General features: G+C 60.1%; 4 protein-coding genes across 4 annotated transcripts; all 4 read right to left on the bottom strand.

Moving 5' to 3' along the window:
- Positions 1-972: 972 nt before the first annotated feature.
- LINJ_18_1040 (conserved hypothetical protein) lies at positions 973-3450 on the bottom strand (the record flags this gene model as incomplete). The annotated part of the gene is made up of 1 exon (XM_001464881.1): positions 973-3450. One exon carries the CDS (start codon positions 3448-3450, stop codon positions 973-975), a length of 2478 nt encoding a protein of 825 aa, XP_001464918.1.
- Positions 3451-3831: 381 nt separating this feature from the next.
- Positions 3832-4908, bottom strand: LINJ_18_1030 (Hypothetical repeat protein; the record flags this gene model as incomplete). Its single annotated transcript, XM_001464880.1, has 1 exon — positions 3832-4908. The coding sequence occupies one exon, from the start codon at positions 4906-4908 to the stop codon at positions 3832-3834; it is 1077 nt and encodes a 358-aa protein (XP_001464917.1).
- Positions 4909-9770: 4862 nt separating this feature from the next.
- LINJ_18_1020 (hypothetical protein, unknown function) lies at positions 9771-13781 on the bottom strand (the record flags this gene model as incomplete). Its single annotated transcript, XM_001464879.1, has 1 exon — positions 9771-13781. One exon carries the CDS (start codon positions 13779-13781, stop codon positions 9771-9773), a length of 4011 nt encoding a protein of 1336 aa, XP_001464916.1.
- A 2083-nt stretch (positions 13782-15864) lies between these two features.
- LINJ_18_1010 (putative dynein light chain 2B, cytoplasmic) lies at positions 15865-16203 on the bottom strand (the record flags this gene model as incomplete). The annotated part of the gene is made up of 1 exon (XM_001464878.1): positions 15865-16203. The coding sequence occupies one exon, from the start codon at positions 16201-16203 to the stop codon at positions 15865-15867; it is 339 nt and encodes a 112-aa protein (XP_001464915.1).
- Positions 16204-17427: the final 1224 nt, after the last annotated feature.

The following is a 17427-nucleotide window of genomic DNA, read 5'->3' as shown; positions in this document are numbered from 1 at the left end:
GGCGTTTGTGCGCGTCGGTGGTGGAGGAGGGGGGAGGGTCTGGTTGGTGAACATAAAGAAATCAGCTTGGCAAAGAGAAGAGGTATGTGTATGTGTGAGAGAGCGCGATAATGATGATAGAGGGCGTGCGTGCGTCGAGGAGGGTGGGGGGGGTGAGGTGGCGGCGGCGATGCGGAGACGGCGATAGCAACAAAAGAAAACAACGCGTGTGCCTGAAAGGGAGAGAGGGCGATCGAAGGCGCGGGAGTAAGCTGAAAGGAGAGGAGGGGAGTGCAGAGTTGGTAGTCGAAGTACGGAATGAACAGGGGCGGTGATGACATTGTTGGCTGGGCCGTGTCGTCGAGAAGAGGGATGGGATGGCGATCGTGGAAGGGAGCCAGAAGACAAAAAAGGGAAAAACCACTGCGACAGCCCATGCGGGCCGGATGCACACGCACTCCTGCGCACACTGTCCACCCCTTACACACGGGGTGTGCTCATTCGAACCAGAGAGAGAAGTTCATCTCTGTGCCACTCTCTCTTGTGTGCGTGACCGTGCCACGAGATGCACTAAGCATGGGACGATGTGCGGATACAGGGATGGCTGAGAGGCGGTGGCTGTTGCCGTTCCTCGAGGTGGATGAACGCGAGGAGCAGCAGCGGTACCCGCCCAGAGGCCACCGACGAAAAAAAAATGTAAAACAGACTATCAAGGAACATACACACACATACACGGACAGACGGGCGTTCGGAATGGGGGGAGGGAGGGCTTGCGGAGTAGCAACGGGCAGGGAGAGAGGGAGACGCAGGGAAATAGGAAGAAGAGCACAAGCAGCACGGGCTGGCTCAACAGAAATGAGACGCACACACACAGCACAGAACAGATACAAGCATCTGCTGCGATACGTGTACGGCGTTCTCACTTATTCAACACAGAAGAAAAGAGGCGTGTTTTGAGAAGAGGAATCACTGACGGCTAACGACGACACACCCCTACTTATCTATGTTGTTCCACTGGTTATTCACCCTCTTCTTCGAACACCGCGTCACGAGGGACACTTGAGGCGAGGGTGCTACGTTAGAGTAATAGAATCTGCTGCAGCTGTTTCGTGGCCGCCGCAGGTACCGACATAGCGTGGTCATCAGCAGCAAGAGCACCAAAGCCCCGGCCGAGAACCCGAGCAGGATCATCAGCTTCAGCGTCTCGGAGACGGAGAAGTTGGTGAAAATGTAGTACTGCAGCTGGCGCGCCGACCACGTAATGAGCGGTGTGGGCTCGGTGTTGCGGTAGTGGGCGATGCCCGTAATGGTACCGTTCTTAAGCACGAGAAGCGCCCTCAGCGGCGACGATGATGTGCGCTCCGTGTCGTCCTTCGCTGCCTCTTTGCCGCCGTTCTTTTCCGGCGCCGCTGGGGATGACGTTGGCTTCTTGTGCACACTCCCATGCACCGCATCTACTGTGGCGTCGCGATACGCTACACCGTGCGCGTAGGTGAGCATAGAGAGAGGGAAGTTTAGCCGGTACACTGGTTGGCCGCCTTTTGGGATGGAGAAGATGGTGAAAGTAGCATTAACGACTTGCTCAACGGCAGCGCGGACTTCCCGGCGCCACTGTGGTGGCCGAAAGCGTGCCGCCGCCATCTTCGACTCCATCTCTGTCAAGTATGAGCGGATCAAAGGCAGGTGACGCAGGTCCAGGGAGAGCCTCAACGCACCGAAGTTCGTCCCCACATAGAGGCCGAGACGCCGTGGGCTGGGGAAGAGCAGTGGCATGAATGTGGGGAGAAAGTACATGTTCGCACTGTGTGTCAACCCCGAGCTCGTGGCCTCCACTATTGGGTACCCCAGCACCTCCTCAATGGCGTGCTTGGTGAAGTCGACGCCCAGCTCACCCATGTGCACATCGCCGGTGATGAAGGCCACGCGTTCGACCCGGTAGGCTTGCAGTAGTCCGAGGAGGCGGTCCCGAGAGCGGGGGAAGGCTGCCCAGTTTTCTGCGGGCTTCTCATCCAGGATGAACTGAATGCCGCCCCCTATGAGCACCATCGCACACCGCTCTCGCCCGTCTCGCGTCAGTGTCGTGTAGTTCTGCAGGAGCTCCTCAAACCACGCCCACTGCTCAGCGCCGAGCATGTCGCCGGCCTGGGTCGCGTTCGGGCGGTCGCGGAACGAGCGAACGTCGAGGAGGACAACGCAGATGGCATGCTCATAAAGCTGCTGCATCAGGAGCCGCATTGGAGTTCCCCACCCCTTGGCGTCGTCCACGACGTCGCGAAAGTCGGTCGTGTATGCACCATACACGCCCTCGCGACGCCAGCGTGGATCACTTGAGGGGGCTCGCAAAAAGTTCAGAAAGAAGCGCTGCGTGCTGTTACGGCCGGTGTACTCTCGTCCACCATCGTTCTCGCCCATGTCGTGGTCATCCCAGGTGGCCCACACATTGCGGTGAGTGCCGGAGGAGGGCGAAGGGGTGAGTTGCACAACTCGCTCGCGATTGTCCGCGGCTGCGGGCAGAAACACTTCCCCTGGTGAGTGCAGCGTCCAGTCCAGATGATCGCCACCTGCGACGCAGCTGTCGATGAACGCGTTGTACTCCGGAGCGTCGCGCTGGATTCGCCAGAATCGCCCTATGCTTACCATTGTATTGACGTGGTGGAACAGGAGCGACTGCGCGTCCCTGCCATCCGGGAACTTGTCGGCGTAGATGATGTCCCCTAGCCAGATCAAGGCGTCCACCGGAACGCCGGTTGAGTAGACGGCGTCACGTGGTGCAGCACGAAAGCACTGCTCAGGGTCGGTGTCGCGGTGAAGCGGAGGCGGAGTCTCATCCAGCAGCAGCAGCGGCGGCGAGGTCCGCCGGTATCGCTGACGCTGCTCCGCTGCCGCGGGAGAGTCGTACACGGAGCCGCATGCACCGAGAGGAACCGCCTCCTGCCATTTTCCTTCATCCGTGTCTGTCGTGCGTCCGTGCGGCCCACCTGAAGAGGCGGCGGTACCGGCGGTGCGTAGCAACGAGGACACACCGGCGTAGAGCCTCCGACAAGGCGGCGCCGCCGTAGCATTCTTCCAGGACAGCATCTCACACTGTGCTGCAACTGCCATATAGGCCCAGTAGAGCTGACTGCGATCATGCCGATTGCAGCTGATGAAGAAGACTTGATTCATGGCTACGCTGTGAGGGACGGGGAGGTTGAGTTTCGCAGACTGGAGTAGTGCTCTCTGCCACTTCTCTTGGTTGCTATTGGAGTTCAACCAAGCGTCGCTGGCTGCGAAGTCGTCGCCGAAAACAGTAGTCGAGTCATCGGCTGCGATCCAGCCCAGGACAAGCAGGGAACATATCATAGCGGACAGCGCGATGGAGAGCAGCAAGAGAGAGAAGAAGGCGCGCCGGGACCGCCGGCCTCGCCAAGTTGGTGCGGAGCCACTGACATGCACCGCGCCGCCCTCTGTATCAACGACACGTCGCCTCATGAAGACAGAGGTGTGTAGACAAGGGGTGGAGTAAGTGACTGTGGATATGTGTGTGTGGATGAAAAACAACGCAACAAAGAGAGCCTACGTAACGCCAACCCCTTGCGTCACTTGGTTGCCAACGCCACCGACGAGAATGATAGCGGGTGTATAAGCTCGCCTGTCTGTATCTATGGAGCGCAACAGAGAGGCTTAGGTAGAAAAGTGTGCGTGCGCGTGTGTGTGGAGGGGTGGGGTGGGTGTGGAAGTGGGATGGGAGAAGATGATCAAGAAGAGACGGTCCACGCACAGGGGTACAGTGGAGGAGAGCCGTGAAAGAAGGGGAGCGAGATCGCGAGAGAGGTATACGAGAAAGAAACAGCACGAAGCTGTGCAGCAACGCTAGACGAAGTAGTATTGTGTTTCTGCCCTTGCGTTTTGCGCAACTATCATCCTTATGTATCTTTGCTTGTGATGGCGGTGTCGGTGGCGATGATGGTGGTGGTGCCGGTGGTGGCGGTGGTGGTGTCGGTGGTGGTGGTGGTGGTGCCGGTGGTGGCGGTGGTGGTGTCGGTGGTGGCGGTGGTGGTGCCGGTGGTGGCGGTGGTGGTGTCGGTGGTGGTGGTGGTGGTGGTGGTGGTGGTGCCGGTGGTGGTGGTGGTGGTGCCGGTGGTGGCGGTGGTGGTGCCGGTGGTGGTGTCGGTGGTGGTGGTGGTGGTGTCGGTGGTGGTGGTGGTGGTGTCGGTGGTGGTGGTGGTGGTGCCGGTGGTGGTGGTGGTGGTGCCGGTGGTGGTGGTGGTGGTGTCGGTGGTGGTGGTGGTGGTGCCGGTGGTGGTGGTGGTGGTGTCGGTGGTGGTGGTGGTGGTGTCGGTGGTGGTGGTGGTGGTGTCGGTGGTGGTGGTGGTGGTGTCGGTGGTGGTGGTGGTGGTGTCGGTGGTGGTGGTGGTGGTGTCGGTGGTGGTGGTGGTGGTGCCGGTGGTGGTGGTGGTGGTGCCGGTGGTGGTGGTGGTGGTGTCGGTGGTGGTGGTGGTGGTGCCGGTGGTGGTGGTGGTGGTGTCGGTGGTGGTGGTGGTGGTGCCGGTGGTGGTGGTGGTGGTGTCGGTGGTGGTGGTGGTGGTGCCGGTGGTGGCGGTGGTGGAAGCAACAAACAAAAACAAAAAGAAACCGTAAACAAAGTATTGATACAACAAGAGATAGAGGAGGAGAAGCAGTGCCACACCCGCCCAGACACACACACACACACACACACAGTGCCAATATAGGAGAGAGAGGAAGTTGGCGCCAATGATGCTTGTCTGTCCTCTGCCTCAGGTGTATTCGACACAAGAAGGAGAGACTGGGAAGAGAAGGGGGTGCGACGGAGGTAGAGCAGCAACCAAAAGAACCGTTGTGTTGTGTAGGTTTCTGGGAGGGCGAGAGGAGGACACGTATGCGTGTGTGGGTGTAGGTGTTTGCGTGCATTGCTGTATAGACACTCATTTCGCCGCGCTGCCCTGGCTGCCGCGCGACGTAGCGACTTTGGACTTTACTCGTCGCCGGACTTGTGGCGTACAGAGTTCGTGATTTCCATTTCGTCTGTTTAAGTGCCAACCGGCAACACGGGCGAAAGCGTCACGGGGTCCCGCGTCTTATCCCCACCCCACTTCCTCTCCCCATGTGATCGCCCGTCCCTTCGTGTCGTTGCGTTCTCTCTTCATGTGGTGCTTGGGCGGGTGCGCAGCCTCTTGTTTTCGTCCGCCTTGATGACCGCGGAGACGGCCTTTTCGGTTTGACAACGTCAAGCGGCAAACGCAGCACTCAGGGGGAACAGCGACATGGCAAGTGGAGGGGTGGTGGTGGTGGCCGCACGACAGAGCTCAACAAGGGGGGGGAGAGCACGACCGCAAGCGATTGGCCCAAGCGGATAGTGTGCTTCGATGCACTTCAGGCTCAAGTGCAGAGCAGGCCACGCGGTCAGTGCCGCAAGCGCTGTAGCGGCCCCGCTTTTTGAATTTTCCGAAACTCTGGGACGCGATGAGGCCACAGAGTGCTGAGGACCTCGTCGAAGTGTTCCTTTGGCCATCTGGTTTTAGAGACTCGCACCTCGGTGGGGCTGAGTTTGCTCGAACATGAGCGGCAACGATTTGTATGAGGTGTTGCGCGGATTCGCGTATGTGCGCCAAACGGGCCTCCTCACGAAGGAGGTCCAGTCGCATCCTCTTCCGGACACAGCTCTGGCGCATGAGCTGATTGTATTGCTCTTGCACGTAGAAGACATCAACGCTGTTGGCAAGGCTGGTCTTCTTGCCGCACTTCCACTGTCTCACCCAGCGTGGATAGCCGCGGAGAGGTGATCGCGATCGCGATCGCACACACACACACACACAATGCTTTTGCAGAGTTCCGCCTCCGGCCGCATGATGCCGTCAGCGAGAGCGTTGTGGATCATTTGTTTGGGTGTGGGGAAGCAGAAAGCTCCCATCGCAAGACAGTCATGCAGAGGTGGGCGGGGACTGCCATTGCCTTCCCTGTGTGTGTATGTGTATGCTTGTGTACCATGGATTGGCCGGGTGGGCCGTTGACGCTCTGTCTGCTTACTTTCTCTGCCGGGGGAGCGTACGCTACTCACATTGCCGGCGACGGCGGAGTGAACAAGAGAAGCCCGGGAGAGACTTCTCGTGCTTTTCGGCGAATGGTTCCGTTCTGCCTCAAAGTAAATGGGCAACGATGCACATGCTGGATCGACGACTCGATTAGCAGCGAACGGGTGCAAGCGTGACCAGCAAGAGCGCAAGTCTCCTGCGGCGCTACGCCAGCTCGGACATGTCCACCGGCACTAGAAGAGTCCGCCAGCCGCACCCAAGGAGAGCGTGCAGGCTCTTGGTTTCCCCACAGGGTGGGGTACGAGACCCTGATACCACGGCAAGGTGGCCGGCAACACTAGGCGCGCAGGAAGGGGAAAGAAAAGAGGCGGGGGTGGAGGCCTAGCATCGGAATACGTGCACGCCCGCGCGAATGCGTGGCGGTTGTGGGATCGACATATCGTGCAAGACGGGGAGGGGGTGGGGTCACAGAAAGACGGAGTAGATGAGACCGCGACTGACGCTCGCGCACCACGCACACAAAGCACAGAGGGCGGAAGAGGAGGAGCGAAACAGCATCGACTGGAGGGGTTGGCTGCTGCTAGGAGGCGGATTATAGTGGAGGGGTGTGGGAGTGATTCCCTTGGCTCCCTTGCCCTTCTCTTCTCCGCGGGATGGGCCACACCTGAAGGCGATAAAGCAAGCACGAGCGCCGTGGGAGAGGAAGGTTTGAAGGTAGCAAGAAGGGCGTGTACGAAATAGGGGGCATACTGCGAGGTCATCGCTTGTATACTTGTGCACGGTGACACATATACGTGCACAGAGAGCAGGGCGGGGCCTGGGCAGCAGATGGGATATGCGTGTTCATAGCCGGTGATGTGAGCTACCCGCTCAGCGATCGACGGAGAGAGAGAGACGGATGAAGAAGGAAAAAGGGAGAGAGGCACTGCACAATGCCAGCGCGGATGTCGCCGCAAGCACCATCACCACTTTCCCTTTCGCTTCTTGAGCCCTCCCCCTGTAGTCGATGGACACCTAGTTTCCCACCCGGAGGCGCGTCTTTTACTTGGATCCGCCGCGTGCGCATCGTGTCTGAAGGCCGTCAAATGCTCTATCTTCTCTCACAGAAGTACTCACTAGTAGTACTGGTCATCGAATGGTGGTGGCGGTGTGTGTGGGGGGGGGAGGGGGGGGAGGCTCGTGTGCTGGCCATTGCTTTGCGTGAACTCCGCTGCCCGACCTGCTGCACGCCCATACACTTCCACCCCAGCATGCCCTCTTCTGAATCCTCGTGTAGTTTGTTATCCGTGTTCACAGCTCTTCAGCTTTCCCCATTTGGAATACCGGCACGCGTGTGCCTTGCCCGGTCGCACAAAGGTCACCACACGAAGAAAAAAGACACACACACACACACACACACACAGGCAGGCAGGCAACGCACGAAAGAAGCAGAGGATGCCGTGGCCACGGGGACAGGGCGAGTGGGTGGGGAGGAGAGGGTAGGGAAAAAGGAACCCCTGCAACGCAACTACTCTCTCTCCCCTCCTGCATTTCCCTGGCGTTTATACATGTTTTCCTGTTTTCTTTTTTTATTTGTTTTGTTTCGCCTTTGGCATTATGCCAGGTTTCACGAGGTGTGTGTATGTGCGTGAGCGTGGCAGGCGTCGAGCAGCAGCGAACACGCAGAGGGAGGCGGAGCGGGCGTGAAGAAAGGCATTCGTGGTGGTGGGTGAAGGAGGAAGGAGGGAGGAGGGGTCCAAAAGAAGCAGTAATGAGGAGGCACCACACAGCGTCCCCCCACCACCTCCCTTTCTCCTTCCGTTCCTCAGGCTCTTCCCCGCTCCACTGCCATCACGTCACCCGCACCGCACCCGAAGACATTCATACAGAAGAGATGCGTACATGCACAAGGTAGAGAAATATACTGGTGGGGGTGAGGGCAGGTGTGTATGTGTGTTCGCGATGACGCCTCCGCAGCCCTCTTGTGCTCTGGCCTTCCCTTGCTTCTTTTCTGCCGCCGACAGAGAGATGACGGCGACGATGGCCGAGCCCTGCACATGAGGTGAGGCGAAAGGAAGAGGCGATGAGAGAGCAGAGGTGGTGGAGGTCGCATCAGCCGAACACCCACACGTGTGTGTACCAGCATAGAAGATAGTGTAAGGGGAAGCGTAGCAGATACCGTCCCTTCTACCCTTGTGCTATTCTGAACAAGCAATCAATACAAAAGAGGAGCGCGTGATAGCGGTGGTTTCGGGTGAGGGAGGCTTACTCACACGTCGCGACCATCGAGCACCTCATTCTTGGCGCGAGACTCTTCCTCAGCAACCCTGCGATCGCGAATGCGCTTGCGGGCGATGGCGCGCCCCTCCTGGCGGCTCGTCAGCTCCGCAGCGGGCCAGAAGATGAAGCACATCAAAGACGCAAAGACGACACTGATGATAGCAGCCATTACCAGAAGACCCGCCACGCAGCCCTTGCTGCACGTCTGATTATTTACGTTCTCCACCAGGTCTCCAGGGGCGGCCGCGGCGGGGCTGACGAAGAATATAGCCGCCAACGCGACAGCAGCGATTAGAGTTCTGATGGCAGACATGGCTCTTCAAGAAGATGTTTCGTGCAGTTGGTTGCTGTGCGCTTGTGACACAAGGCAATGAGAGGAAGAGGCTCGAGTAGAGACGTGTGGGCGTGGACGTAAGCAAGCCGTTGATATCTGTGCTCTCTCTTTTTTCTTTTCAGTTCTTTGGCTGAGTGAGGCCGGGGGTCTGCGGTGGCGAGACGACAAGTCAGCGGCTCAACAGCTGCACGACGATCACATGCAACAGAAGTCTCAGCGAAGGAGGAAGAGGGGGAGGAAGTTGAAGGTGGTGCCCAGCGAGAGGCGCATATGACATGCATGACGGATGCTGAGGAAAGACGGACATAGAGTGAGAGGGCGAGGCGGAAGAGAGAGGTGCACTCGGCTTCGGTCAGCGCTTCATCATCCTTTCCTTTCGTTGCCCCCACCCCCCCCCTCTCCGCACACCAGGACCCGAGACACACCTTAGCAGCCGCGAAAAGTGCGACACCGCGTGTACAGACAGGCGCAGATGGATCTGCTTGGTTTCCTCTTGAGCAGCGTGGTATATGCCGCAACTTCCGTCCAGGCTGCATCAGCGGCTGGATGGCACGCTTTACCGCCTTGCACTGGGGCACGCGTAAAACTTATGATTCTTTTCCTTTCTTTCCGCTTACATCTGCCGAGTAGCGTGACAGGACGATGGACGCTCCCCTCTCCTTCCCCCGTCTCCACCCGCAAGCGGGCGAGCGAGCGAAAGGGCACCGATGGACGCGGAGGGCACACGGGGGGGGGGAAGACAGAAGAAGAACGTTGCGTGCATCTAGCCGAAGTGGGAAAAGTACACGGTGGTAAAGCGGGAAAGAGAGAGGGAGACGCACACAGAAAGAATCGATAACACCGGCATCAACGCCAGCAACAACAACGACAACGATATACCGACAGCGACGGCCTTCATGCCGGGAGGAGGCCAAAAAGAAAAAGGCGGGACGATGGTGGTGGACGGAGCGGACGCGGCACGGCTGCCAACGCTGCCTTCCCTGATCTCTCTCCCCCTCTTCCTCCTCTCCTCCGTGTATCGATTCGACAGCACCTCTAAACAAAATGCGCACATGCAGAGAGACATGAAGCCATCATCCAACAACGACGGCACCCCGACAGGCAGCGGCACCGCCTGTCATTGTGCCGTTCCCTCCTACGCACCTTGCCCTTGTCATTCAGAGACCCTATTCGCCGCGGATCACCCGCTCCAGTTCGTCGCGGATGCTCTGCCACTCCTTGTTTTCCCGTCGGAGTGATTCGTAGAAGGTGCGGAACTTCTTCATCTTCGCTTCCGCCTCCGCGAGTTTGGTGCGATGCTCCGTTTCGATGCTCTGCCGAGTGCTCTGCAACTCTGTCCAGCGAGTGCGAAGCTGAAAGGTGTCTTCTTCAATGCGAGCAAGCTCCTCGCGAAGCTCCCAGAACTTCCGCTGATGCGCCTCCTGCCGCGCTTGGGCTGCTTGGCGGCGGCGCGCCTCTTCACCTGTGAAGGTGAGAGCCACGCGAACAGCACCGTCAGCGAGGGCTTGGCCAGTGCGCTGGAAGGGGCTCCAGACATTGGCCGTCATTAAGGTCGACATGGTCACGCGCGTCGAGGCAGAAAATGCGCTGTCGGCCGCCGCTGCCAACTCGCGGACGTCTTCTACAACAGGGTGCTGCGGGGAAGAGCAGGGCGCTGCGGATCGACCGACTTGCGCCGACACAGCACGAGGCCTGGGGCCGCCGCTGCAACGGTGCTGCCGACTCGTTGCCGAGAAGGTTGGTGAGGCGGCACACCCGCAGCTCTGACGCGGTGATGGCGGCATCACTGCGCTGGCGCAGCCTCTGCTGTTCCGCCCACTTCCAACTGCAGTGGAAGCTCGCGTCATCGCCGATTCGGCGGTTGCGCCAGAGGCACGGGGTGTGCCGCCACTTCGCCGGAACGATGACGTGGCGATGGGTGTGACGGCAGTTCTGACAGGGGCCCGCCGCGGCGATACCGTCACACCTGCATGCGCGATGGCGGTGCTGACCGCCGCAGCTCTGGCGCAACCCTCTGTCTCTCCCGCCGCGGTGTAGGCGTTTCTGCGGCCAGGATGGAGCGCTTTGGTGGGGGAATGCGTGCAGAGCTGCAGCGCGGCGCACGCCTTGGACGAGGTTCCCGTCAGCGATTCGGCCAAGGGCGTCGTGATGTTCGGCTCTGCAGGCGTCTCGGAAGGGCAGGAGGCCGATGAGGGACGCTTGCACGCCGACCACGCGCTTAGGCAGCCGTGACCCGTGCTTGGCCTCGTGCTGCTGGGGCGTTGACGCATGGTGGTCTGGCGAGGGTGTCGGCCCGACAGCGGCGGCGATGTCACAGGTATCGCTGCTGCTTCTTCTCTTCCTATGTTGCTTCGCTTGCACGTTGCAGCGCACGTGATTCTTAGTGTACGTCGATATATGCGGCATGGCGGCGGTGTCGCAGCTGCCCCACTCCGCAGCCCACCGTACTCCGACCGCGCTAGCGATGTGCACTGGCTGTCTGGGGCATCGCCGTAGCTGTCCTCCTCCTTTTCGCGTGTTGATACTTTCGCACTGGCGCGGCTGCGGCTGCGACCACTTGTGGCGCGGCGCCACTGAATTCCCCACAGTGGCTTCTGGCCAGCCGCCGTGGCACTGTCTATCGCGCGCAGCAGTGCGGCGTCGTTGAACTCCTCCGGCTCCTCCTCTTCCCACTGAATGGTGACAGCCTTGACCCCGAGCTCGGCGAGCTGCCTCGCAAGCGACGCCTGATGTCGCCGCAAGGCATCGATGGCGCGACGCAGCACCGGGGCTACGTGCTGCCGGTAGGTGTCATTCAGCTGCATGGTGAGTTGTCGTCTGCCCTGCCGCTCTGCCTCGATGGCGGCGGCGTAGTCTGCTTGGATCTGCTGTTGCTCAGCGTCAAGGTGCTGACTCACAGCTGCCACGCGGGGGTAGGCATACACCAGCGTCGGCAGCAGAAACGGTGCTGGGGTCACGCGGTGGTGCGAAAGCGAAGAGGCGGCGGAGGAGGGGAGGGGGACGATGCCGTTTGGCGTGCGGGGGCCGACGCTGCTGCCGCGGCTGCGCCGGCCGTGCTCCGGTGAGGAAAGGGAAATCTGACGCGTCGCACGGTCCGTGGACGCCGCGACGGCGTCGTTTGGCGGAGTGAGCCGGCCGATTGGAGACGTGAGGGCCGGTGTCCCGTTCGCCCTTCCGTTGCTGAGGTGCTCCTCCTCCCTCTCCGACGACAGCGCAACCGGCGACAAGGGGGACAGCGCGCCCATTTTCTCGCCGGCGCTGCCACTGCTGCCGCTCAGGTGTTGCGGAAGCTGAGGCTGCTGGAGCTTGACGCCGTACTCGAGGGCAAGACGGGCTTTGAGAGAATCCTCTTCCTCTTCGGTTGCCAGCTCCCGCGCGCGTAGCTGCAGCTCCTCTTCCCGCTCCCACGACGTTCGCGCGAGGCGATCGAGATTGGCCAAGAACGTCGAGAGTGGTTTCGAGTCCAGATGTGCCTCCGTGGCCCCGCCAAAGAAACTGAAGAAGCCGTTGTTTCCGTTGTTGAGGCGGCGGTTCAGCGTGGTGTAGGTGGGTCGGGACTGTGATGGTTGGGCGCGCTGCAGCCCTTGATCTGCAGCGCCACTGGGATGCTTGATCGTTAGGCGGCGCATGCTGTTGCAGCTCGACAACGCCGCTGCTGGTGGGGCGGAAGGCAGCTGAATGCACACCTTTGCGAGGTCTTCGACCTCGCCGAGCAGTTCCTCGAGAAAGTCGCTGATGTCATTGCACGTGTCGAGGGAGGCGACGGAGCTGGCTGGGGACGACGGTGTCCTCTCCTTTTCTCGTGGGTCCTCTGCGCTGCCGCCATCTGTAGCGCCATCGGCTCTTGCGCTCCGTACATGGTCAGCGCCTTCTTCCGCGTCACCCTCTGTCGTCCCTGCTGTCGCGGTGTGCAACAGCTGTAGCTGCTTCCACAGGTTTTGGAGCCGCGAGAGTTGGCTCTGCGCGACGTGCAGGCGATTCTTTTTATCCGCCATCATGTTGCACAGCAGGCGCACCTCGTCCTGGCCGTGCTGCCGCTCGCGCAAACGACGCACCTCTCTGGTGGCAGTGGCCGCTCGTGACTTGTAACTATCAGCCTGTTGCGCCATCACCGCCTGCTTCTCGCGGAGCTTCTCCAATTCCGCTTGACGTGCTGCCACGACAACGTCGAAGCGGGCCATGAGTTGATCGACATGTGTGAGCCTAGCGTGTGTGTCTCGTACGCGTTGGCGCAGCCGCTCCCGCTCCACCAGCATCCCCTCGTCGCAGCCAGGTGGTCGGCGAGGGAGGGGCTCCTCCGGCCGTCTCTCTGATACGTCCTCCGCCTCGTCGGCGGCGCTGGCCATTGGTGTGGGTGCCGCTGCTAGTACTGGTGCTGCGGTGCCCGATGCAGTTCCGGTGCACGTAGAGGAGAGTATCGCTGCCACTAGCTTGTGGACTGATAGACGCTGTGTTGGCATCCTCATCTGCTGCTGCGCTCCGGTGCTTGTCCCGAGGTGCCCTTGCCTCAGTTGCTCCTCTGTTGCCACAGCAACCGCCGTTGCTGTTGCCCTTATTGCTGGACTCACGTGAAGGAACGGCGTCGGCGCCGTCGCCACGCCGGTGGCTGAGAGGACGAAGGGGGTGAACGGGGTTTCTTCGGCGAGAGACAGCACCCACCGCGGGGTGGAGGAGGACGAGGACGAGTCAGATACGGCGCGCCTCGGTGTCTCTGCCCCGCGCAGCACACTCGCGGCCCTTTCACCACTTTCACCGGGGCCCACCGTCTCAGGCGGGGTGGTAGGGCAGTAGAAGTACTCCTGCTCAAACTCGTAGCTCGCGTTGACGTCGTCGCCAGCGTCATTGCTGTGGCCAGCGCTGCGTGCCGACTCAACGCGGTCGCATGCGTCGACTGTGTTCTTTGTGACTTGGTCAGCAACATCGTTGCCGATCAGGTCTACTTGCCCGCGGCTGTCGCTGCGGCACCGGTCTACAGTGCCGGCGTTCACGAGGGCAGCGAGGTCGCAGGCCAGGGCATGCATCGCCTGCTTCTGCTGGTCATAGGGCAGCGGGCTCTCACGGGCCTCTTCCGCAACGTCGTCGTCGTACAAGTCGATGCAGTCGCGCGGGTCGGGTCCAAGCACCGATGATCGTCGTTGCTGCGATGTGCTGCTGCCGCTGCCTCTACTCCCGCCCATCTGATTCTGCTGCTGGCTCCAGGATGAGGGCCACCGCGGCGCCCCTGGCTGAGTGAGACACTGCTTCTCGTCCTCTTCTTCTGCTGTCACGTCGCTGGCGCGGCCTTCGTTGTCACCCTCCTCCCACGTGAAGAGAGGCGCAGGAACGGCTGCAAGTAAGCCAGGGCGTCGGTTACTGCGAGAGGACGTTGGTAGCGCATTCACCGAGCGCGTCGCCAAGGGCTCCACAGCGCCCGCAGTCGCGCACGCAGAGCCAGAGCGCTCCACATTGATGGCACCTCTGGGGCGGCGCTGGCTGGAGCCCTGGCTGTGCGACACACTGCGCGGCACGCGGGGCTGTGATAGAGACGGAATATCGGCCTCGGTGTCAACGAGATCAAAGGTTTCGCCGCGGCTCTGCGTGCGCTTCGTGCTGTTTCGCGGTTCGGACAATGACGGAGAGGACCGCGCGGCGCTGGATGACCACAACAGATCATCCGAGCGAATGCCGTGGCTCGCTTGACTATCGCTGACGTGAGAGCCCGGGAGAGGGATCCGCGCCACCGCGGGTGGCGACGGCGAGGGCTCCATGAGTCGGTAGTCCTCCAGCTGTACGATGGGAGCTCGCATGATCGTGTGGTGTGGTCGTACCTTACTGACTTCCTACGCATGCGCGCTCGGAGCTCAGGCTGGAGGGTGAGGAAAGGAGTAAAGAGAGAGAGAGACGAGAATGAGGCTGCAGCAAGAGTAGTGGCGCGTACCGGGGAGAGGGGAGGGGCAACGTATCCGCTGGCTCTGACGGTGGTGATGATGGCGGACAAACGTACTCGAGCGAGCTCTAAGAAGGAGAGGAGAGGGAAGAAGGCAGTGGAGGAAAACGAAGGACAACACCGACAAAAAGGAGAAGGAGGAAGGGATGAAAGCTCTACGTTGATCTATGTGAGACTAATGGGAGAGAGCGCGCGCGTGTGCGTGTGCTTATTTCGGAGGCACGGACAGACCAGTCATATACACAACCGCGCTCCGTTGTCTTTCCCGCGCTCGCCGCGCTTGTTGTTTGTGTCTTCCAACGAGTGGCTTTGGAAGACGAATGTGAATGTGTGTGTGTGTGTGTGTGGGTGAGCTGAGAAGAGAGAAGAGGAGGGCGGAATCGGAGACGGGCGTGAGGCCGCACACACCAAGGCGGGCGTGCAGAGGTGCCCGAAAGCGAGACAGCCGTCAGCTAACGAGAGAGGAGAGCAACACACACGCACGCAAACACTGGCAAGCAGAGAAGAGAGAGAGAGAGAGATGGCGGATCGATGATGATGAGTGGCCGCCTGCGGGGTGCAACCACCACCACTCTGGCAGCGGCATCGCGCACTCTCCCCCTTTTCAGTTGCCTGTGCTGTTCACCCTTTTCAACGAGAGGTAAGCCGCTCATCCTGAATAACCTCTCATCGGTGTCACTGAAAGGCATCGCCAAACCCCTCTTCCCGGGCCTCACGCACCCATGTGCCTGTGTTGCTGCACACGTACACATACACGCGCGTAGGTACGTTGGGAGGTTGCAGAGGCGAATGGGCGACATAGCATTCCACCTTGCCTTTGTACACGCACATACACGCATATATGCACATCTTCTTCTACATAAACCTCAGCTCATCGCTCCTGTATATGCCCTGGTGAGGGCAATGGAACAGGGCTTAGGAGGGGCAGGGGCTCCAAGAGAGGAGAGAGGGGTGGGACATGCGTACGCTATCAAGTGAAGTGCGCTACGGAAAGAGGACGAGCATGACACGATCTGAGCAGCGGAATCAGCGCGCACATGTGCGTGTGGTGTGCCTTCCCGTGATGAGGCGCACCAGCAGTGCTTCCTTCCCCGTTATGAGTGACGCATACGCTTCTCCGCACTCGTCCGTTTCCTTGTCCCACCACACATTCGCCAACCAGTTCTTCACACACGCACACATGCCCATGCGCGTGCATCTTGACATTCCCGTATTTACATCATAGAGACCAACAGAACACGAGCCAGACCCCCCCCCCCCCCACTCCACACACACACACAGAGACAAAGAGAGATGAGGTGCGCACGCCATGCACGGAGTGCGGACACACGCACTCACTTCTTAGCCTCTACCTTGTCCATGTCAGCATCTTGGATGATGATGAGCATGTACTTGTTATCTGGTGCCACAATGACCTCGTCCTTCTTGGAGCGCAACCGAATGAGCTGGAGCTCGTTGTTGCTGTCGATCTCCTGCAGCACTGTCTTGGCGCTCATAGCCAGCGGTTGGAAAAGCGCCGCATACTGGACCGCCAGCTCCCGCGACGCCTCGGTGAAGCTATGGCGGATGGCGATGCCTTCATTGTTGATGATCAAGAACCCACGCACGCCGCGGTGAGAAGTGATGCGCTTCACCAGCTCCTCGATATCAGGACCGGAGCCGGCGGCAGCCATGTTGTGCCGTTACTCTCGTTCGCTGCGGGCGCCGGGCCGAGTGAAACTCCTTCTCTGTTTGTGTGGGTCTGTGCTACGCGTGCCACTTCGCCGGGATCAGTCACGTGTCGTTCTTCGTCGTCGCAGCTCCAGTGCCCCCTCCCACTCCCGTAAGCAAGAGCACGTGAATAACAGTGAAAGGATGAAGGAGTGAGAAAGTTGAGAGGGAAGAGGCACCCGCCACTGCAGCCATGCCATGCATGCACATATGTAGATAGAAGCACTGGGGACCGCGCGTCACCGCGAGCAGTCATCGATACTTTGCTCATCATCATATGCATGTGGGCGAAGAGGACTCCCTGCAAGCATACAGAGCCGTGCCGAGCGGCAACGACAGAGGGGAAGACGGCGGTACCGCTGCACACACCGACACACGTACACAACGAGACATCGTTCGGCCGCGGGAGTGAGCAGTTCTCTCTCCTCTGCTGACAAGCCACGGCGCCTCTGGCTACCCTCTCGCCTCTCTTTCTCTTTGATTTCTGCACTCGAACACACACGGATGTAAAATGGGGGAGACAAGGTATCGGAGCGAGAGAGGGAGGGGGGCGGTGTGCTCCCTCGACACGAACCACCGGGAGCCTGGTGACAACGTGAGGTACTACTACGCCCTCCTCCTCCCCTCCCTCCCCGTCGCCCCTGCTGCTGCTGCTGCTGCTCTCCCTCGAGAAGAAAAAAAATAAGAAAAGGTGGGCTTCCAAAAGAGAGAGGGCGAGGCTCAGGGCCAGTGTGTGTGTGGGGGGGGGGGAGGGGGCAGAGCAGCTGTGGTAGCGCGGTAGCACGTTCGACACACACGCTCAGCCGTCATAGTCGCGGACAGCGTGCGTGGCGCTCTTAGTGACCACAGAAAACTAGAAGCCACGCGCACAGACGCATCTCTAAGAATGCAGATGAATACGTGTAAAGCATACCTGAGCACGTGCCCGCGCGTGTGACAGAGTCGATACGGAGCGACAATAAGGGATGGCCATGAAGGTGAATCGAAGGTGACAGGGATAAGGAGAGGGGCTGGCGGCAGGGCGGGGGGTGGGAGGACTGCGTCGCTACACGGTATGTCGAGTCGGCAACAGCAGAACAGACAGCAAGAGAGCTTCCTTCTCTTGATGTATACACACAGAGAAGCCCACGCACGAATTCGCATCACTGCCACCATCCGCTAGATGTACTCCGCCGAGTTCTCTGCCC

This window comes from Leishmania infantum, chromosome 18, assembly GCF_000002875.2.
Source record: "Leishmania infantum JPCM5 genome chromosome 18".
Lineage (NCBI taxonomy): Eukaryota > Euglenozoa > Kinetoplastea > Trypanosomatida > Trypanosomatidae > Leishmania > Leishmania infantum.
Note: the sequence above shows the minus strand (reverse complement) of the source record. Positions and strands in the feature narration are given on the sequence as shown.